A 23,454-nucleotide genomic window follows, 5' to 3' on the forward strand; every position below is an offset into this window, starting at 1 on the left:
TACTAAAATTATACTAAAGTAAGGTGACTATTTTCCCTATGGTTGAGACCAGCAGTTATACTGTTTTACTTCATGAGACATACTTAGATTCTAACTATATTCTTTTTATAGCATATGATGTAAGCCGCTTTCAAAAATAGAAGTGCTATTTTCATTTAAATTACTAAATACAGAATAGATTTGAAACATATATATGTGTACATACATATATACATCTCTATATAAATATATAGCCAATTATTTTTAATTAAATTTTTTATTTCATGATAATTGTAGTCATGTGCAGCTGTAACAAATACTGCAGAGAGATACCATGTACCCATATCAATGGTAACATCTTGTAAAACTACATTAAAGTATTGCAACCAGGAAGTAGGCATTGATACAATCCACTGATCTGTTCAGATGTCCCAGTTTTACCTGTATTCCCATGGGCATGTGTGTCTCTCTGTGTATCTAGTTCTATAAAATTTAATCACATGTGTAGTTTTGTGTATCCACAGCCACAGTCAAGATACAAAATAGTCTGTCATCACAAGATTCCTCATTGGCCTGTAACCAATCCCGCTTCTCTCCCTGACTCCTTCAACCACTAATTTATTAACTATTTCTATATAATTTTGCCATTTAAAGAATATTACATAAATGAAATCATATAACACACAATCTTTTGAGATTGGCTTTTTTCACTCAGTACAATTCCCTGGAGATTCATCCAAATTGTTAAATGTATCAATAATTAATTCCTTTTTGTTATTGTTTTATTAACTAAAGGTCCATAGTTTATATTAGGCTTCAGTCTTCGTGTTGTAAATTCCCATAGATACAGAGAACAGATTGGTGGTTGCCAGAGAAGGAGTGAGGGAATGGGTAAACTCTTTTTGGTTTTCTTTTCTTTCTTGTTTAAGTTTAAATAAGTTGGAAAAAAAAAACACACACAGCTTTGCAGAGAAAGGCTGATTTCATGTTGGGGCAACAAAGAAAAAGGTCAGTCTAGGACAATTTGTGACAGAAAGCAAATTTTCCAAGATTAATAGGATTGTGTGAAAGGAAACAGGCTACCTTGAAGGGACTTAAATGGCTGATAGAATTTGCTGGGAAAAATACTCTATGGGTTTTGACAAATGCATAATGTTATGTATCCATCATTACAGTATTATATAGAATAGTTTTACTGCCTAAAATGTCCCTGTGCTTCACCTATTCATTACTCTACCCCTCCCCTCCTCAAGGAATGGCAACCACTGACTTTTCGCTGTTATCTATAGTTCTGACATACGTTTTCAACTCATTTGGTTGAAATATCTAGAAACATGATTGCTAGATCATATGTTTGGTTTGTAAGAAACTAGAAATTGTTTTCCAAAATGGCTGTAGCATTTTACATTTATACCAGCAATAAGTGAGAGTTGCTGTTCTACATTTTTGCCGGCAATTGACAGTGTCAGTTGTTTGGATTTTAGTCATTATAATAGGTGTATTGTTTTAATTAGCAATTCCCTAATGACAAATGATGTTGAGGATCTTTTCATATGCTTATTTGCCATCTGTCTATCTTGGGTGAGGTGTCTGTTTAGATGTTTTGTTCACTTCTTAATTGGATTGTTTGTTTTCTTACTGTTAAATTTTAAGAGTTCTTTGTATATTTTGGATACAAGTTTTTCATTGGATATGTGTTTGGTAAATATTTTATCTTAGTCTTTGGTTTGTCTTCATTTTCTTAATAGTGTATCTTGCAGAGCAAAAATTTTTAAGTTCAGTTTATTTTTTCTTTCTCATATCATGCTTTTGGTATTGTATCTAAAAACTTTGCTAAATGATTATAGCAGCATTTGCAAAAAGTCATTGACTTTAGTCTGGTACCTTGACATCATATATAGAAAATCCATATGTAGTCTATAGGAAATGCTACTGCATAAAAACAGAGAGGTGGAACTCATCACAATGTAAAAGAAAAAGAAATGAATAAGATAGAGTTCATGTGAGAAGGATATCTACAAGGTGATTTTGGGGAAGCTTTGTCACTCACTGGAAGGAACTTGTTACTGATGGCTATTAATACACAATATCAAAATGACCTCAAATTTGATTTTACATGGTTAAGCTAAGTATAAGAATGTAGAAGGGATCAAATATGTACATTGCCATTGTCCTTCAAAAGGATGGCTGAAAGAGGGAACCAAAGACAACAGATATTTTGCCTATTTTCAGATAGTATTCAGAGTGTTGGGGACATTGCAGCTCACAACAATGAACCTGGTCAACCGGACAGATGGGTCTTCAGAGTTAGAACTTATCCTAGTTCAAGAGTGTGTGAAACCAGGTTAACAAAGCACACTCTTAACCCAAGCCAGGTACAGCAAAAGTCACAGTCCATTATAAAAAATTACTTTATAATTTTAGTCAAAGGCAAACTTTTAAAATCCTGAGAAAACTAGCAGACTCAATATTAAGTAAATCACATTATCTCCACACCAAAAACTATACAATTCTTGAGTTGTACTGGAATTTTATAGTATTTGATATATTTGAAGTAAATATGTCTGGGATATAAGAATCTTCTTTCTTAATGACATTTTGATTTGAGTGAGATTGTTTGCTCTACCTTTCATTGATTAGTTTTGAAACCCTGGGCAAGTCATACCTTCTGGGCTTACTCTTCTCAATCAGTAAAATGAAGAGAACACCAATCTGCTATGATTTACCTTCTTTCCAAATACAATCAATCCAAGGTGATGCGCATAATCAATTTACTTTATGTCTTATCTATTTATTTATTTTTTCATATCACTCAGATTTATCTTTTCTCCTTCATTTTCATCATAGCCAAGCCATTCATTTCTGAATTATTGGTAATCAAGTTCTTCAGTGTAGACGTGACTTGTTAAAAAGCAATTTTAAGCAAGATTTAGCCTAGAGGTATATAGGTCAGACCTGAGCTAGAAAACTAGTTAAGATACGTGTTAGAATGAAGATCAATCTCACACCAAAGCCCATTCTTCAAGTCCCTCAAAAGCTGGCTTCAGTGGTCTTTGCTTTTATTTCACATGACTCCTCAATGCCTAGCCTTTCCAACCATACCTTTGTGTCTTTAAGGTTGTTCCTACTCTACCTATGAGAAAAGTTTTGCCTTTTTGTAAATGTAATTCCAATAGTTTCTTTAAGGCCAGTTTCTTCCATGAAGTTCATAATTTTTCCTTTCTCTTAATTCTTATACAAATAGAGTACCAATGATAATCACCTTTTCTAACTTCCTCTAATGAATACTGTTAGCATAAAGGAGATGATATGTAAAAACATTCAATCAACATTAATATGAGAATACATATAAAGGTGGTATAATGTGTATAATGTATTTTCTTCATTTTTTTCTTCTTATTGCCTTTACAACTTAAACAACTGTTCGTTGATCTTTTTGGTAAAGCATTCATATATATTTTAAAATATTTTAGAACATTTAATAAGGAATTAAGATGTGTTTTCTAGGTTCTAGCATCTTCTGATACATGAATATGTCTGAACAAAGTAAATGAATTGTTACCAATTAGAATATATCGAATTTAGGCAGAAATTCAAACAAGCAATGAGTAAGGTTATATAAATGCTGGCAGGGTAACTTACTCCATTATTAGATAAGCTCTGAAGACTCTATTTATAGTTCGGTCACGAAACAATCAGTGCCAATCTTGACCAAATGATTGTCACTGTTAGTCTTAATAACAGTAGAGAAGGATTTGGGAAAACTTAAAGTTTTATTTTTTCTTTTTCAGATTCTCTTATTGCTGCTTGAACCCTAATTTGAATACCTTCTTCAGAGAAAGGCCACAATTATAGGAGTAAAAGGGTTTCATGTGGCAAGAGTAAAGTAGTACTGTCAAATCCCATCAATCCTCTCAGCACCCAATCTCCAAGAACATCCACTGCACTCTCTTGTACCAACTCCAAAATAGATTTTCCCAAGAAATGAGCTTTAAGTAATTTTAGTTCCAATCACTACTGACAAAATATTCATTATATTACAAAAAGATTCTGTTATCCAGTATTTGTTAATTACAATTAAGACCAGGAACACGCAAAGTTTCAAAGAAAACAACTGAAGGGAACATCTGAAAGTAATTTTCCCCCATTCTTTGTTGTTCTGCTACTCACGGCAAATCTTCCAAACTGGAGGCTTCATGTCTTGGATCCAATAGATCATAACCACATTCATTGTAGATTTCCAAATAGGAAATATGCGTTGTATATATTTTGCTGCTGTCCTGATTGAAAAAGGGAAAGACATTATTTAATCACTACAAATAACAATTCAGCTTAAGGAAGATGAACATGTTTATCCTGTAGTTTCCCCACAGTTCCTCCCCTTTCTCTCTCACTTTGTATGGTTCACGTTCTTAGTTCATGACACTTTCAAGTTGCCAGTTACCATATGCATGAAGCTTTTTTTTTTTTTAAATGGCCAATATCCATGATTGCAAGTAACTTCAGTCTGCTATTTTGTATTGATTCCACATTATACATAAAAAAGTCAGTATACACTTCCAATGAGCCGACTTGGTTGCAGAACTATATTAATACCATTTTTTACTTTCCAGACCAAAAAATAAAAAAAAGTTATTAAAAAAATAAACTTATATTCTGTGAATAGTCTATTCATAAAAGAACATAGAATTGCTACTTCGGTTTAAAAACTTCAGTAGCAAAGAGTTATCATCTTTAATCATAATTCCATTTAAACCTTCATAACATTCAAATATTCTAATGACATAAACAGACATAAATAGATAAAAAACAAATAAATGCATAATGGAAAGTGAATTTCAGCAGACATAAATAGTTTAGATCAAATGGGACACTGTAAGAGTGGACATTACTTGTTCACTGCCTATACCTTACTTGTTGTTAATTTTCCTGGCCAAAGTGCAAATCAGGGATATTCAGCTATCGAGTAGAGAGAGGAATTTTCTATGGGTCATTGCCAAAATGCAATGACATAGTAGGCATCAATGAAATTAGGATAGAAGTCAAGGGAACTGGTTCCAGTCTCAGTTCTGTCAACAGACAAAAAGGACCCACTACCACTTGAGTGGAATGAAACAGGGAAGTTTTCCAGCTCTCAAAGACATTTCAGGTATAGAGTTCAATATAAAATAGCAAATAACAGCACTTTCTTCTTGTTCGTCCCCAAATATAAATGCTTCCATTTCTGCACATATTATCCTGCTTCTTACAAGAGAAGAATATATTTGTGTCAGTGGCAAGAAGGTCTGGAGGTTGTCAGAGTGGATATTTATAGAGAGGATTTGCTTACGATGACCTTCCTGATTGATTCTCATCCATATCCAAGACAATCCATTTAACTGGTGTTACTCATGAAGAGAAAAGACCAACTCATAGAGATATGGGAGAAGACAGTGGCCTGCAAATCCAGAGGGAATCCTACTCCTATTAGCTATGAGCCCCTACCATGTCAGGCCTCAGTTTTCACACTCATTAATGTAAGGAAGCTGAATAATGAATTCCTTACCTGTTCTTCAGATTAAAATTAATACAATTCTCTGTTTCTGCAATGACTCAAGCTATCCAAACAAAGACACCATCACTTCATTAAGACGACTCTCAGCCAGCACATGACTATAGTAAAATGCTCAAGCTACAGCTGAAATTTCATGTTCTGGTGTTCCGTGAAGGTGACATGTACTGAATCTCTACAAAGCAAATTTCTCCCTGCTAAACACTAGAAATTCTATTGACGTGGATGCCTCCAGTTGCTCATCCTGCAAATGATCTATCAGTTGCATTCATACCCTAGCTAAGTAAAGGCACCATTTCAACATAATTTTTTGGGTTGAAGTTTGGCTTAGTACAGATATCAGAGATTGTAAATAGTAGATAGAGTCTGTGTGGCCTTTAGTCTAACTCAGAGTTTCCTAAAATATTCCAGGAAATATTCAAGGAACAAACTATTCCATGATGAACACATATATAGTGTTCCTCTCTGGAAGATTCTCAGGGCACATTAAAGGCCATGGCAACATCTTGCGATCCTGTTTAAAACAACACATTTCTAAAACTTATCTTAACACATCTGAAATATTCCATAGATTATGGTCTGAATTTTAGCATACAGTTCTGAGTTCATCTTAGCATCAGACAAAAACTGGTTTGAATGCTGGATCTACCATTTATAACTGAGTAATCCTGCACCCTTATCGTCAGTTGTTTAGCTAAAAAAATGGTGATAATAACCATTATATTGCAGATCTGTTGTGATAGAGAAATAGGGTCCGGTATTTAAAATCTTACCAAAAATGTATAGCCTGTAATAGGCACCAACAAATTGTTGCCGTTGCTGCTGTTAATATTATTGTTGTTATTGTTTTTATTAGTTCTTAAAGCTTCAAAATGGAGAATTCGGCATGTGAATATAAAAAGAAAAAAAAAAGAAAAGCAAAAAGAACAGCTAACTTGTATCTCTCTGCATGGAGAAACTCTTCTTCCAGGAATTGAAGAAATCATAAAAAGTCAGAAAAATGGCAGGCTCACTGCCCTAAGATGATAGGGATAATGCTTTTGGCTCCTCCAGCTTCTGAATGTTCTGGTCTTTTATTGGAATATGTACTTAAAATTTACTGAGCTATGTGGCAAGCTACCTTTCCTTATTACTCTTTTTTTTTTTTTTTTTTTTTAGTGTTTAGGATTGCCAGATTATAATGTAACACATATGCTTCCTGTAGATAGACTTTTCTCCTTCCCCAAAACAAGTTTGAACCTCACAATATTCAAAAATAATGAACGGTGATTTCTAAAATAAATGGATTCAATTTTCTTCTTTAAAAATCATTAAAAATGTCCTATCACACTCACAGGCACTTAAGGACTCAGTAGTTTATCTTGAAATAAATACTTTGCATAAGTCAAATGTTTCCTTTAGGAATTCTAGAGAGTTTCATGAACCTTCTAAAGCAATCAGCTGAGGACATCTGAGTACCTGTCTGCATTTTTCAGCTGTACAATGTGGACTAACTTTATGATGCACTTCAAGTTGTCTCTGACTTGTTTTGCTGCAGTTCAGTGATTATAATAAATGTGTTGTGCCCCATCATGGTAACCTGTCCATTTACAAAGAGTTGTCTTGGCTGTAAATTGATCTGACGGGCTCTCTTCAAACCCAGGAAGTTATTTAGAGACATTCAGAATGAAATGGAGTTTAGAGTAATGTCAATGACAAACAGATATAAAACAATAAACCCAACAAATGGTAGGTACTTGGGGGACATTAGACTTCTAGAATTGTATTTTGGTAATCATAGACAAAACTTAAACGGAGACAAACATATTTTCTGTTAGGAAAAGGTTTGTTTATACTGTTTAACTCAATCAGGGGAATTGGCTTCATTTGTTCTGCATTTCAAAGGGTTCTTTAAAATTGGTCAAAGATCATTTGCCCATATTCATATATAGTACAGTATAGTCTCATTTAACGTTGTTGATAGTTTCTGCAACTTTAAGTGCATGATGTATAAAACCAATTTTATCACAGATTAATTAATATTAAAAAAGTTTCCTATAGCATCTCATCAACATTATAATGAAACTGTTGAATACCTGCTGTATGTAGCCATTAAAAGCTATAGTAATAAATGTAATGTATTGAGCATCTACTATGTGCCAGACAATATCTTTAAATACAGTAAGCTCAGCTCTTATGTCAACTCCACAAGTCTGAGACTTTAAGTAACTGCCTCAAGGCCAAATGCTGTAAGAAGTACACTTTCTCAGGAGCAGGTCAGCCTGCACCAACTCCAGTGGCCTTTCCAAGAAAACAGGTTTCCACATTGGGCCATAGCAACAAAAACTATTAGAAAGTATATTCCTAGTTTGTGAAATCTGGGGGGGAAAAAAACAAAACAGCTAATTTCAGAAATAAATAAGTAAATGAAAACAAGGGATTTGTATTCAACATATACACTATACTAGACGCTTTCTCTTCCAATTTTCTGGCATGCAGGGTTGGAATGTTTGAACTGGTGAGAGATGAGCTGAACTAATGGGTAATTGCTACTTTATGGATGGAAATTAGAATTATGCAGATCTCAGCAATTTCTCATTTTAACTTAAAATGCAAGCAGCATATAGTAGAGAAATTTTGGAATGACTGTCACACTGACCTAGTTAAGACATTTGTTATACCGAATTAGTACAACCAAACTAGGAGGGACGCAAGAGATCCTTTAGTACAATTCAAACCTTACTTTCACAGAGGAGAGAACCGAAACCCAGAGAAGTAACCATTGTACAGAATTTGTGTAAATACAACCAACGAAATAAAGCCAGTCTGGGATACAGAGGCAATGGTTGTCATGGTAAAAAGCCCAGAGTTTGGCATCACACAGACCTAGGATGACCTCTAGATTGGCTACTTATAAGGGCCCAGAGAAAGATATTTAATTTGAGATTCAGTTTTCTCAACTAAAAATGGGGGTAAGAATACCAACGTTGTTAGTTGTTTTATATGTTGTATTAAATACTGATAAAGCGACAAGGCACTTGGAACCACACAATAAATGATACACATAATATAGATAGAGAATTCGACTTTATAACAATATTAATTACAATAGAATTTTTACTCTGGTAAATTCCTCTGTGCTTCTATTAAAAGCATGATAAAGGAACAATCACATTATCCTATTCAGTGCTTTAGCAACTAAAAAATAGGTATGTTTTGGCAAAAGAGCATTCTTCTGTACTTAATGAGAAATATAAGGTATTCGCTGGTAAAATGTGTTATCTGTTCTTTTTAACTTCCATGTGTGTATCAGAAGGAACTCCCCTTGAGCCTTTGCTGAGACAGCAGCCCTTTAATGAGAAGCACCTTTTTAATTTCCACTTCTTCAGCAAAATCTCAAAATTCCCTTAAATGTAAAGGCCAGAGTTATTTCACAATACTTCCTCTTTTAGATACTATATAATACAATGCCACAATAAACTTTTTGCCCGCAGTAAATTTCTGCTGAATATATCAAATAAAAACCGAACTTATAGTTCCATACCTTTTGTAATTGCTCAAAAATGTATGACAATGTCCTTGGGATAATGCCTCTGTCGCTGTAGCGCTCTGCCCCACCTGTGATGGTGAATGTCTTACCGCTGCCCGTTTGCCCATATGCAAAGATGGTACCATTGTAACCTGCCAGGACACTACACAAAGAAATGGGACACTTTTAATACAAAATGGCTAATCGCATTTGTACTAAATGGCTCATATTATCATAGCGACCTTATTCACCACTACTGAAAAGACATCTATAGAAATATTTATATATGTGAGTATCTAGCTATATTTACTTTTTTTTTTTTTAATTCAGAAGTATCAGCACATTGATCTTTTTCTCAGAAAGGACCTGCAACAAAAATGGGGTCTAGGCATCATAAATATTTTCTGATTTTAAAATCAGGACAAAATTTTTATTTCACAATGGTTTTATATTTACATAAAAGTTGCAGATAGTACTGAGAGTTCATAAACGCCCCACACCTAGTTTCTCCTATTGTTAATACCTTACATTAGTATTATACATTCCTCACAACTAATGAACTGATATTGATATATTATTATAAACTTTATTAAAATTTCTTTGAGTTTTACGTAATGTCTTTTTTCCTCAGTTTTACTGAGATATAATTGACATAGAACATATGTAATTTTAAGGTGTGCAGTGTGATGGTTTGATATACGTATATATTGTGAAACAATGACCACAATAATATTCAGTAAACATATCCATCACCTCACATAATTGCCTTTTATTTTGTAGTGATAACACTGAAGATCTACTCCCTCAAGAACTTTCATATATATGTACTATAGCATTGCTAGCTATAGTCACTACGCTTTACATTAGATCTACAGAACTTACTCATCTTATAACTGGAAGTTTGTACCCTTTGACCAACAGCTCCCAATTTTCCCTACCTATAGACTCTGTCTAAGTCAATTCACTTATATAATGCTCTCAATGTCCATCCATGTTGTTGCAAAAGTCAGGGTTTCCTTCTTTTTCATGGCTGAAAAATATTTCATTTTATATATATACATATATGTATACACACACACACAATCTCCTTAATTCATTCATCCATCTGTGGACACTTAGGTTTTTCCATGCCTTGGCTATCGTGAATAATGCTGCAATGAACATGGGGGTGCTGATATTTCTTTGAGATAGTAATTTCATTTCCTTTTGATACATGCCCAGCTGTGGGACTGCTGAATCATATAGTAGTTTTATTTTTAGTTTTTTAAAGAAACTCCATATTGCTTTCCACAGTGGCCGCGCCAATGTACATTCCCACCAATAGTGCGCAAGTGCTGCCTTTCTTCACATCCTCTACAACACTTGTCTCTTTGATAATAGCCACCTAATAGGCATTAGGAAATATCTCATTGTGGTTTTAAATTACATTTCCCTGACGATTAAAGATGTTGAACACCTTTTCATGTACTTGTTGGTCATTTGTCTGTCTTCTTTGGAAAAATTTCTATTCAAGTCCTCTGCCCGTTTTTTTTTAACAGGACTTTTATTATTATTATTATTATTATTATTATTATTATTATTACTTTTGCTATTGAGTTGTGTAAGTTCCTTACATATTTTAGATATTAACCCCTTCTCTGAAAGACAGATTGAAAATAAGTTGTTTTTTCTCTTTTTAAGTTTTATTTTATTAAATTTATTGGGGGCAACACTAGTTAATAAGATTATATGTTTCAAGTGTACAATTCTATAATATATTATCTGTATATTGCTTACCACCTGAAGTCAAGTCTGCTTTAGTCACCATATATTTGACCCTCTTTACTCTCTTCAGCCTCTCTGACACCTCTCCCCCTCTAGTAACCACTATACTGTTTGTATCTATGAGGTTGGTTTGTTTATGCATTTGTTGCTTCCTGTTTTAAGTCCCACATGAGTGAAATTTGGTTTTTACTAACTTTTCCATTTGACGCATTTCACTTAGCATGACACTCTCAAGATCCATCCATGTCATCACAAATGGCAGTGTTTCGTCTCTTCTTACGGCTCAGTAGTATTCCATTTTATAGATGTACCACATCTCCTTTATCCAATCATTCATCGAAGGACATTTTCATTGTTTCTATGTCTTGGCTACCATGAAAATGCTACAGTGAATAGAGGGGTACATATATCTTTATGAATAAATATTTTCGATTTTTCAGAAAGATACTCAGGAGAGGGACTGCTGGATCATGGTAGTTCTTAATTTTTTGAGGAACCTCCATATTGTTTTCCATAGTGGCTGTACCAATTTACATTCTTGCCAGCAATGAAGGTGCCTTTTTCTCCAAATACTTTCCAAGACTTATTATTTCTTGTTGCTAATAGCCATTCTAACAGGTGTGAGGTAGAATATGATTGTGGTTTTGATTTGCATTTTCCTTATAGCTAGTGAAACTAAGCATTGTTTCATATATCTGGCAATTTGTATGTTTTCATGAGAGAAGTGTTTGTTCAGGTCCTCTACCAATTTTATAATTGGATTTTTTTTTGTTATTGTTGTTGAGTTGTATGAGTTTTTTAAAAATATATTTTGGATATTAGCCCCTTACAGGTATTGTTTGCAAATATCTTATATCATTTGGTTGATTGCCTTTTGTTTTGTAGATGATTTCTTTGGTTGTGCAGAAGTTTTTTAGTTTGATACAGTTTCATTCATTTGTTTTTGCTTTTACTTCCCTTGCATTTGGGGTCGAATTCATTTCATTAATTTTTTCTTTTCTTTTCTCTTTCTTTCTTTCTTTCTTTCTTTCTTTCTTTCTTTCTTTCTTTCTTTCTTTCTTTCTTTCTTTCTTTCTTCTCTCTCTCTCTCTCTCTCTCTCTCTCTTTCTTTCTTGCTGCAGAGAAGCTTTTTAGTTTCATGTAGTCACGCTAATTGATTTTTTCTTCTGTTCCTTGTGCTGTTGGTGTTGGAACCCCACAAAAATTGTTGCCAATACTAATGTCAAGGAGCTTTTTCATTATGTTTTCTTCTAGGAGTTTTACATTTTTTGGTCTTACATTAAATCTTTAATCCATTTTCAGTTAATTTTTGTGAGTGGTGTAAGATGGGAGTCCAATTTCATTCTTTTGCCTGTGCATATGTGGTTTTCAATAAAATTACCATTTTTGAAGAGACTACCCTTTCTCCATTAAGTAGTCTTCACTAACTTGTCAAACATTAGTTTACTATATATATATGGGTTTATTTCTGGGCTGTTGATTCTGTTCCATTGGTGTATGTGTCTGTTTTTATACCAGTACCATATCATTTTGATGACTATAGATTTATAATATAGTTTGAAATCAGGAATAATGATTCTTCTATCTTTGTTCTTCTTTCTCAGAATTGCTTTGGTTGTTATGGGTATTCTGTGGTTCCATACAAATTTGGGATTCTTTTTTTATTTCTATGAAAAAATGCCATTGGAATTTTGATAGGGATTTCATTGAATCTATAGATGGCTTTGGCTAGTAAGGGTATTTTAATAATATTAATGCTTCCAATCCATGGAATATCTTTCCACTTCAATTTATTTGTGTTGTTTTCAATTTCTTTCATTAATGTTTTGTAATAATGAGTGTACAAATCTTCCATCACCTTGGCTAAACTTACTTTTAAGTATTTTATTGTTTTTGATGCTACTATAAATGAGATTTTTAAAAATTTTCTTCTTCAGATATATTATGGTTGGTGTATAGAAACACAACTAATTTTTGTATGTTGATTTTGTATCTGGCAACTTTACTGAATTGGTTGATTAGTTCTAATAGATTTTGATGGAGTCTTTAGAATTTTCTATATCTAAGATCATATCATCTGCAAACAGATCGATATCTTTTATTTCTTTTCTTGCCTAATTTGTTCTAGCAAGGACTTCCAGTACTATGTTGAACAGGAGTGGTGAGAGTGGGTACCCTTGTCTTGTTTGTGATCTTAGTGGGAAAGGTTTTAGCATTTCACCATTGAGTATGTCAGTAGTAGTAGGTCTGTCACACATAGACTTTATATTAGGGTATGTTCCTTCTATATTCAATTTGTTTAGAGTTTTTATCATGAAAGAATGTTGAATTTTGTCAAATCCTTTTTCTGCACTTATTGAGATCATCATACGATTTTTATCTTCCATTCTATTAATGTGGCATATCACATTTATTGGTTTGTGTATATTGAACCCCCCTTGCATTCCAGGCACAAATCCTACTTGATCATTATGTCTGATCCTTTTAATGTGCTATCAAATTCAGTTTGCTAGAAATTGCTCTGTAGCTTCCTTTTTCTCTTCTCCTTCCTCTTCCTCCTCCTCCTCCTCCTCCTCCTCCTCCTTCTCCTTCTCCTCCTCCTCCTTCTTTAAATGTCCTTATCTGGCTTTGGTATCAGGGAAACACTGCCTTCACAAAATGAGTTTAGGAATGTTCCTTTGTCTTCAATTTTTAAAAAGGGTTTGAGAAGAATTAGCATTAATTTTTAAATATTTGGTAGAACTCGCCAGTGAAACTATTTGGCTTTGGGCTTTTCTTTGTTGGAAGGTTTTTGATTACTGATTCAATCTTCTTACTAGTTATTGTTCTGTTCAAAATTTTTATTTCTTCATGATTCAGTCTAGGTAGGTTCCATGTTTCTAGGAATTTACCCATTTCTTCTAGGTTATCCATCTTTTTTTTTTTTGGCATATAGTGTTTATAGTAGTCTATAATCCTTTGCTTTCTGTTTTCATTTGTAACATCTCCTTTCATTTCTAATTTTATTGATTTGAGTCTTCTCTTATTCTTAGTCTAGCTAAATATTTGTCAATTATGTTTACCTTTAAAAGAAACAGGTTTTAGTTTTGTTATCTCTTTTATTATTTTTCTGGTTGCTTTTTAAAAATTTCTACACTGATCTTTGTTTTGTCTTTTCTTCTCCTAACTTTGGGCTTCGTTATTAATTTTATAGTTACTTGAGGTGCAAATTTAGATTATTTGTGAGCTTTCCTTTTCTTAATGTAGGCATTGATAGCTGTAAACTTCCCTCTTAGAACTAATTTTGCTGCATCTCATAAGCTTTGGTATGTTGTGTTTCTATTTTTGTTTGTTTCAAGATATTTTCTAAACTTCCCTTTCATTTCTTTCTAAACTCACTGTTGATTCAAGAGTATGTTTTTCAATTGCATACATTTGTGAAATTTCCAGTTTTCCTCCCATTATTGATTTCTAGTTTCATATCATTGTGGTCATAAAAAATACTTGGTATGATTTTAATCTTGCTAGACTTACTAAGATTTGTTTTGTGATGTAACATATCACCTATCCTGGAGAATGTTCTATTTGCTCTTGAGGAGAATGTGTATTCTGCTGATGATAGAGTGTTCTGTATATATCTATTAGGTTCATTTGTTCTAAGGCACATGAATTCACACCCAATGTTTCATTACTGATTTTCTGTGTAGGTGATATACTCATTGTTGAAAGTGTGGTACTGAATTCCACTACTATTAGCCATATTTTTATCTATTTCTCCCTTCAGATCTGTTAGTATCTGCTGAATATAGTTAGGTGCTCCCTGTGTTGGATGCATATATATATTCACAATTGTTATATCTGCATCATAAATTGACTTTTTATCATTATATGATGACCTTATTTGTCTCTTGTTACAGTTTTTGGCTTAAAGTTTATTTTGTCTGATATAAGTATAGCTATTCTTGCTTTCTTTTGGCTTCTATTTGCATAAAATACCTTTTTCCATCCCTTCTCTTTCAGTTCGCGTGTGTCTTTAAGGTTGAAGTGAATCTCTATAGGAAGCATATAGTTGGCTCTTGTATTTTAATCCATTCAGCCATTCTTTGCCTTTTGATAGGAGAATTTAACCCATTTACATTTAAAGTAATTATTGATAGGTAAGGGCTTACTAATGCCATCTTATTCATTGTTATCTCATTGTTTCGTAGTTTCTTTTTTCCTCTTGCTGTCTTTCTTTGATGATTTTCTCTGCTATGTGCTTTGATTCCCTTCCCTTTATCTTCTTTGTATCTACTGTTAGTTTTTGCTGTGTGTTTACTATGAGGCTTATATAAAACATAGATATAACTGTATATTTTATGCTGAAAACAACAACGAAGATTGCATACAAACACTCTATCCATTTACGCCTCACCCCATATTTTGTTTTTGATATCACAATTTACCTCTTTTTATATTGTATTCATTAACAAATGATTGTAGCTACAGTTATTTTTAATACTTTTGATCTTTAACCTTCATACCAGAGTTAAATAATTAACACATCACCATAACACAGTATTAGCATATTCTAAATTTTTATATCTTCAGATGTTTTTATGTTACTAGTTAGTGTCTTTTTATTTTAACTTTAAGAATTCCTTTCTGAAACTTAAAAGAGTGACCAAAAAGGTATGTGGTTCAACTTTCCACTTTGGAGAGGCTTAATAATTTTTCATCATGTGAAGACACTTGAAGTTAGAACTATTATGAGGTATTTAGCTGAATGATTACACGATCTTTCTGCTCAACAGAATTAATCACTAATAATATAATTGGTGACAAATATCATTTGCATAAAATACCTTTTTCCATCCTTTCTCTTTCAGTCTGTGTGTGTCCTTAAGGTTGAAGTGAATCTCTATAGGTAGTATATAGTTGGCTCTTGTATTTTAATATATTCAGCCATTCTTTGCTGGATATATATATCCAATATCATTTGGATATATGATATTTCTTGACCATAAATGTTCAAGGTAAATGAAGCCTATAACTTTAAGTGTCAAATCTTAAATTTTTTTTTTGATAGAAAACCTTCTAAAATATATTCTGTGCCTTGAAAAGTAAGGGATACAGAGCACAAATTGCGTTTTCATTTTGACTTAGCTACAGCCTATGAAAAATGAGGACTGTAGTGTGCTACATTGGCACCTGCTGCTTGTTACGTCTACTTTTTATACATAAATCTTCTTTCTCACTGCCAGTTGTCCTAGTATATCTGCCTCTAATGTGTGCCCCTTTTCCACATATTTGTTGTGGGACAGAAAACCAGATGGCAAAACTTCATAGAATGCTGCGTAAAATGAAAAGTATATATAGAACACCTATATGTACTCCATGGCTATTTATTTTTTTACTGTGGTGTAATAATTAATGTAAATGGGTAAAATTTGTCTCTCGTTCCTTATCTCTAGAGCCCTTTATCCCAATTCAATTATATACCTCCTCTCCACTGGACATTGGGTGATTTATAATCTCATCTGTCCTAAGGAAAGACATTAATTAAAAATAAAGATAAATGGTGGACCTTTGAAAATTCATTCTTCCACAAAAACAATTATAACAGTGGGAAAATTGTCAAAATCAACTTTTTCAGAACCCTGGGGCTATCCAAAGGCTCACAGAAATCCAAAGAGTGCTCACTCAAGGAAAATGGCTGAATCTCAGTGATAACAGTGAGCTTTGTTGTGTTTTAACTTGATCATTCTCACCATTTCCCTCAACTTCTATAGTAGCCTTGAAAAACAATAGCTTTTCAACCACAGTAACTGTGAAAATCAGGAGACTAGTAAATAGTGGAAGGGGTGGTACAAAGCCCGAAGAATTGTACTTCTTTGACCTATCTAGCAGGTCCCAGGAACAGCCCCAATCACGGTACTTGTCTTTGTTTGAACTGACTCAGATTTCACTAAAAGCAGTACAAACAGCCCTATCCCATGTGTTTTTTAAAAAAATCATAATGAGTGTTTAACATCACAGTTGCCTTCTGGTTGCAATACCAGCAAGGCAAACAAAAGGGTGAATAAATATAACAATAAAAATCTATAAAAGGCAATGTTTATAAGAGGTTTTGAAAAGTTATGAAATATTCCCGAGACTTTAGAAGGCCACACAGATGTGCAGGTTTATTGCCTGCCCAGGAAAGACCTGAGAAGATCCTTATATCTCAACTCTGGCTGACCTTGAGGCTCTGCAAAAGCAGGAAGTGAAGTCTACAGCAGAGTTATAAAGTCCTAGAGTACAGAAGGGGTGCCTCCAACATACAGAGAGCCCTTCAACAAAAGACTGGAGACTGATTTGTCCAAAGCTTTTAAGGAAATCTCTGTCCAGTCATTAACTGACCACTAAGCTACCTGAGCAGGGATTTCAGAGGCTGCCTACAATGAAAAATACAGACTTTACAGATTTCACTTAAACAAACAGCAGCGGCAAAAACAACAACAACAACAACAATAATTAACAGTAACAAACGCTGGGAAAGGTAGGAATCTAATTTCTCAAGCTGTCATATTATATTACTTAAAATGCCCAATTTTAAAAAATTATGAGACACAAAGAAACAGGGAAATATTTCCCATACCCAGGAAAAAAATGTTTAATAGAAACAGTCTTTGAGGAAGCCCACATTTTGGCTTCCTATATAATGGTTTTAAGGTAGCTACTATAAATATGTTAAAAGGAAAAAAGCAATGTATGTTTAAAAAATGAAAGTATGAGAATGATGATTCACAGAATAGAAAATATCAATGAAAAATAGAAAGTGTTTAAAAGATCCAATAGAAATTCTAGAGTCCACATGTAAAGTAACCAAGATAAAAAAAATTCAGTACAATAGCAAATTTGAGTTAGTAGAAGAAATAATCAGTGAACTTCCAGATAGGTCAATTGAGATTATCCAGTGTGAGGAACAGGAATTAAAAATAAATAAAAATGAACAGATACTTCAGAGACCAACATATTCAAAGTGAGAGTCCTAGGTGGAGAGGGGAGAGACTATTTAGAGGAACAATGGCCAAAAAACTTTTCAAATTAGATGAAAAACATTAATCTACATATGCAAGAATCTCAATCAACATCAAGTAGGACAAACTCAAAGATACCCAAAACTAGACATGACACATCATAATCAAACTGTATAAAGACAAATATATATATATATATATATGAAGTAGCAAGAGAGAAATGATTGATCATATATGAGGAATTCTCAATCCGATTATCAGGAACCATGGAGGCCAGAAAGCAATGAAATAACATGTTGAAAATGCTGAAAGACTTCATCTTTGCAGAAGTTGACAAGCTTCTCCTAAAATTTATATTTTAATTTTGTTTTCAGATCATTCATTGATACCTTTACTTCTCCACTTCCAATATAGATGTCTTTTATTTCATTTTCTTGCCTAATTGCACTGGCTACTTTGCCAGTGACAAGTTCTCTCAGTTTTTGTTTAACTAGGAATGTCTTAATTTCTCAATCATTTTTGAAGTATGATTTTTACAGGTATAGAATTCTCTATTTTCAGATGACATGATCTCGTATATAGAAAATCCTGAGGAATTCACTACAGAACTATTAGAAATAATTAACAAATTCTGTAAGAGTACAATATTGTTAAAACAGCAATGCTTTCTAAACTGATAACTGATAGACATATTCATGTAATCTCTATTAAAATTTGAAGTGGCTTCTTTGCAGAAATTGACCAGCTTCTCTTAAAATTTAAATGGGAATTCAAAGGATCCAGCAGAGATAAAATATTCTTGAAAAAGAGCAAAAGTGGAAGACTCACACTTCTGAATTCAAAACCTACTACGAAGTTACATAAATCGGGACAGTGGATCAATGGAAGAAATTGAGAGCCCAAAATAGACTCTTACAGTTATAATCAGTTGATTCTTGATTAGGGTACTAAGATTATTCAATGAAGAAAAAAACATTTTTTTAAACAAATAATGCTTGGACAACTGGATATTTAAATGCAAAAGAATGGAGAAGGACCTCCATCTCATACCATGTACAAAAGTTAACTCAAAGTGGATCAGAGACCTATCGCGAGCACTGAAAGTAAAAACAAACAAAAAGACACAATTCTTGAAGAAGACATAGGAGTAAATCTTCATGTTTGATTATGCAATGGTTCCTTAATTATGACATCAAATGCACAGCAGCCAAAGAAAAAAATAAACTGGACTTAATCAAAAATCAAAAACCTTTGTGTTTCAAAGGACACATCAAGAAAGTGAAAAGACAATCCACAGAATGAAAGAAAATCTTTGAAAATCATATATCTGACAAGAGATTTTTTATAATAGCCATAATCCAGAAAATATAAGGAGCTCTTATAACTCAATGATAAACAAATAATTAAAAAGTGGGCAAAGAATTCAGATAGACATTTCTTTAAAGAAGATATAGAGATGGCCAATAGCACATGAAAAGATGCTCAACATTATTAATCATTAGGGAGAGGCAAGTCAAAACCACAATGAGAATCCACTTCATACTCAATAGGGTGAATAAAAAAAAAAAAGCAGACGGACAATTATAAGAGTTCGTGAGGATGTGGAGAAACTGGAACCTTTATACATTGTTGGCAAGGATGCAAAATGGTGGAGCTGCTTTGAGGTTCCTCAAAATATAAACATAGACTTACCATGTGACCCAGCAATTCCATTCCTAGGTACATGTCCAGCAATGGAAAACATGTGTTCACACCAAAATTTTTAATGAATGTTCATAGTAGCATTATTCATAATGGCCCCAAAATGAAAACAACCCAAATGTCCATTGACTGAGTGGATAAATAAAATGTGTCATATCCATACCATGGGATATTATTTGGCCATGAAAAGGAATAGAGTTCGGATACATGCTAACAATATCAATAACCCTTGAAATGTTGTGTCTTAAGTGAAAGAAGACAGTCACAAAAGGTCACATAGAGTATGATTTCATTTGTATGAAATGTCTAGTACAAGCAAATTCATGGAGACAGAAAGTAGATTAGTGGTGCCAGATGTGGGAATAAGGAGTAATGAGGAGTACTTGCTACTGCATATGGAACAGGGCTTCTTTTGGGGGTGATAAAAAATTCTAAAATAATGGTGATTGATGATTGCACTTTTATACTAAAAACTACTAGATTGCAAACTTTAAAGCGAATTTTTGGTATGTAAGTAATATCTCAATGAAGTTGTTAGAACAATAAAATAGTAAAGAAGAATCGATTCTAAATTGTTAGTAACTAGATGTGTTTTAACACTTTAGCAGTAGTATTTTTAAAAGATGGAATGGTAATTTTAAAAAGATATGAAACAAATGATGAACTTCAGCAATAAATGACAGGATGAACATTTTGGGTGAGAAATATTTCTCATCTTCCTAAAATTAACAATGCCACTACTGCCTAATTTATCGCGGGTAGAGACAATCCTGATATGTAAATAAATCAATGCGTTATAAACACAGAGTTTGATGATCACATAAAATCTCCAGTGTAGGAATCCTCTCCTTCTTTTTGCACAATGCATTTTCTCTATAAATTCAAGTTATAAAGCTAAGATATTTTGTCATTTCTTATCTTTTAATATTCTCATGAATAAAACAAAAATAAAGCTTCTACTTTCTTGGAGATTATAAACTGAAGTATTACTCCACATATATCACATTTACATGCTAGAAAAATACAAAGCATTCAAGTTTAGTTTTTCACTTTTATTACTTTTTATTTAACTAGACCCCAAGGAGAAGAAGGCTGTTTAGAAGTAACAGTATAAAGTGAAACTTCATTTTGTTTACCAGATAAGAAGGCTTTAAGCATCCCCTTATACAATGTCTAAATCATAATAATCAACAAAAAATTATTATGATGATGATAATTTAGTTCACTGAACCAAACAAATCATATTATAGTCGCTCAAATTTGAAGGCACAGCAGTTGAAAAAACAACCATAGATTTTATAATTGGTGTCATGAGAAGTCTTCTAACTACATTTTGTCCAACAGAAGAATCCCTTCTAAGGTGTTTCTGAAAAACAAATATTTGCAGTATGCTTAAACAGCAGTTTGATTCGGGAACAGGATGAAATCAGAGAATCCCGGTGGGGCTCCCTTCATTTTTGAGGAAAGAGGGGCAGGTAGGGTGTTACCTTAAAAGACCATGCAATTTAGTCTTAGAAAACTTAAGAACTCCAGGAAAATACATAGTTATATTTTTAAAAACTGTTCATTGGAACAAATTAGTTCATTCAGAAAATGCAAATAACCCAAATAATTGGTACCAAGAGCAGAATTTTTAAGTTAATAGAAATTATATTTATGTTTAATTTCACTAAAAACCTTTCCTTAATGTCAACGAGACTAATCTGTAATAGAATTATTAAAATTAGTCTACAGCCATGCCACGCCTGATCCTGTCTGATCTCAGAAGCTAAGAAGGGTTGTGCCTGGTTAGTACTTGGATGGGAGACCACCTAGGAAGACCAGGTGCTGCAGGCATAAAAAATAAAAAATAAGAGATCGTAAACTGACAAGGTCTTTGCAATCTGTGAGGTCAACCAAGGGTTGGTTGTCTTGCCTAAAAAAAAAATTATCAAAATTAAGGCCCCTATTTTAAATATATAGTGTGATTCTGTTACTTCATCTTGCCTTTCATACAGTTCTAAGAGCCCAAGTAGCTGAAATTCACTTATTTTGATCTGTTTTTGATTCTCAGAACAGTTCATTTCTGTCCACTGTAACTCTCTTCCGAGAATAAAGTCCCTCATAAACAGCCTCAAGCAATTCTTTGGAGCAGCCCATGTCTTTTGTAAAGAATATGGTAAGTAGACTCTTAATTGTTTCACTTTCAGAATATTTCTCAGTGCATAATTCGGCAGCCTAAATTTTTAACCCATTTCCCATTTTCTCCGAGAATACTCACTGGTAGCCTTCGCGGCTGCAGCATTTACCCTGAGATAACTCATGGATTACAGTCCTAACCTGATCCTCAATGTTTGCCATGAAATATCTCACTTTAATTATTATTTTCACATCACTCTAGTATATCTATAGTCTTTTTGGAAACAAATGACATTATTCTATTTATAGCATTCTGTTTTTAGTAGTGGTATTTTCATTTACAAAATATAGTAATTCTCGATCGCTGAAAATGTCAAATCCTAGAAAACGTAGCATTCCTATGTGTAATGTTAAATTAATGCTGGCAGTGAGCTGCACATTTTTTTTTCTAAATGGGAACTACTGTGAAACATGCCCTGGAGGTGTGCAACATGACAGTCCTGCTTAAAGGCACTGAGTTTAGTTTCCCTGGTTTCGATACAGTCCCTTCGGAAAGCATGTCCTGGCAAGATTGTTCTAAAATCTTTTGCAGATTCACTTGTATGACATATTGATTGAATTATAAATCCTGATAGAGAAATAAAGTAGGTTACATTGCCAACCAGAGTTGACTTAAATCAAATCATTAGCTATTTCTTAAAAAGGAATATCCCAGGCAAGGACATCTAGATTAAGAACAACCTGCACAACAAAATATGATTTTGTCAGAAAAATAACACTGCAAATATGGATTAAATGGTAATTGATACACTTGGGATCATCATCTAAAGCTTTATGTAAGCACCTGTGAGCATACTGGTTATTGGACGAGGATCACAAACAAGAAGTACACAGGCCAAATCCTGCCAGCAGAGCATTTTGTTTATACAGTACCCACCCTTCCTTCCTCCCTCCCTCCCTTCCTTCCTTCCTTCCTTCCTTCCTTCCTTCCTTCCTTCCTTCCTTCCTTCCTTCCTCCCTCCCTCCCTCCCTTCCTTTTTTTTTTTTTTTTTTTTAATTCAATCTGATTGCTCTTGGCCCCTGGGAACCATGTTCCCAATTTAGGCACAGATACCACCACTCCTTATTGCCCTCATTGGCTTACTTCAGATTAGCAGCCTGCCCTCTGTGGAATTTTGTGTTTTAAAACTCTTGGTTTAAAATAACTCATATAAATGCTAAGAGAGTAACACTATGATTTAAAACAAAAACAAAACAACAACAAAACTAAACTAAACATAAGAATGATACGGACATAGAAAAATCTTCCAGATTTTGAAATGTCATAGGCAAACCCCTCATACCATCAACCACCCAAAAAACGGACTGGCTATTTCTCCTAATCATTGCTCACATTTCTTAAGCTCTAAAATATAATAGAAAACAAGACTGTTGAGTGCTTTCCTCTCAAACAGTCACTTTGGCACAATCAGGACTCCAACTCTTGGATGTGTCATAAAAACCAGATCAACAACCACCCGTCTTAAATCATGTGCAGATTTACCTCCTTGGATATAGGGACTAAGAAAGAGGACCTTTTGAGGTTCTTTCCAGCTCTGTAATTCTCAGGGATTTGTTCACAGTCTTGTCCCAACTACTTTAAACCAGACTTTGCAAGAGGCAAATACATCATGGGGCACATAATCCAAACTCTCCCTTGAAAGGATCCTCAAGATCTTAAGCACACTAAACAGCCTCATATCCATAAGTTTATGGACCAAATCCAGGCCAAAGTGCTCTCTAAATGAGGCTGTTTATTATTTCCCAAGTTCCTGAAGAAACCATTTTGTCTTAGTATTAATAATAAGCAGCTC

The 23,454-nt window shown here is 33.6% G+C and overlaps 1 protein-coding gene across 4 annotated transcripts in view; it reads right to left on the reverse strand.

Moving 5' to 3' along the window:
* KIF6 (kinesin family member 6) overlaps positions 1–23,454 on the reverse strand; it is a 353,330-nt gene that overhangs the window by 275,388 nt on the left and 54,488 nt on the right. For all 4 annotated transcript variants that reach the window (XM_036217598.1, XM_036217600.1, XM_016154315.2 and 1 more), the window contains 2 exons: positions 9,054–9,201; positions 4,150–4,259 (listed from right to left, as the gene is read on the reverse strand). In XM_036217598.1, coding sequence (XP_036073491.1) covers positions 4,150–4,259; positions 9,054–9,201 — 258 coding nt within the window. The remainder of the gene's footprint in view (positions 1–4,149; positions 4,260–9,053; positions 9,202–23,454) is intronic.

The sequence above is a fragment of the Rousettus aegyptiacus genome, unplaced genomic scaffold (assembly GCF_014176215.1).
Source record: "Rousettus aegyptiacus isolate mRouAeg1 unplaced genomic scaffold, mRouAeg1.p scaffold_m13_p_1, whole genome shotgun sequence".
Classification (NCBI taxonomy): domain Eukaryota; kingdom Metazoa; phylum Chordata; class Mammalia; order Chiroptera; family Pteropodidae; genus Rousettus; species Rousettus aegyptiacus.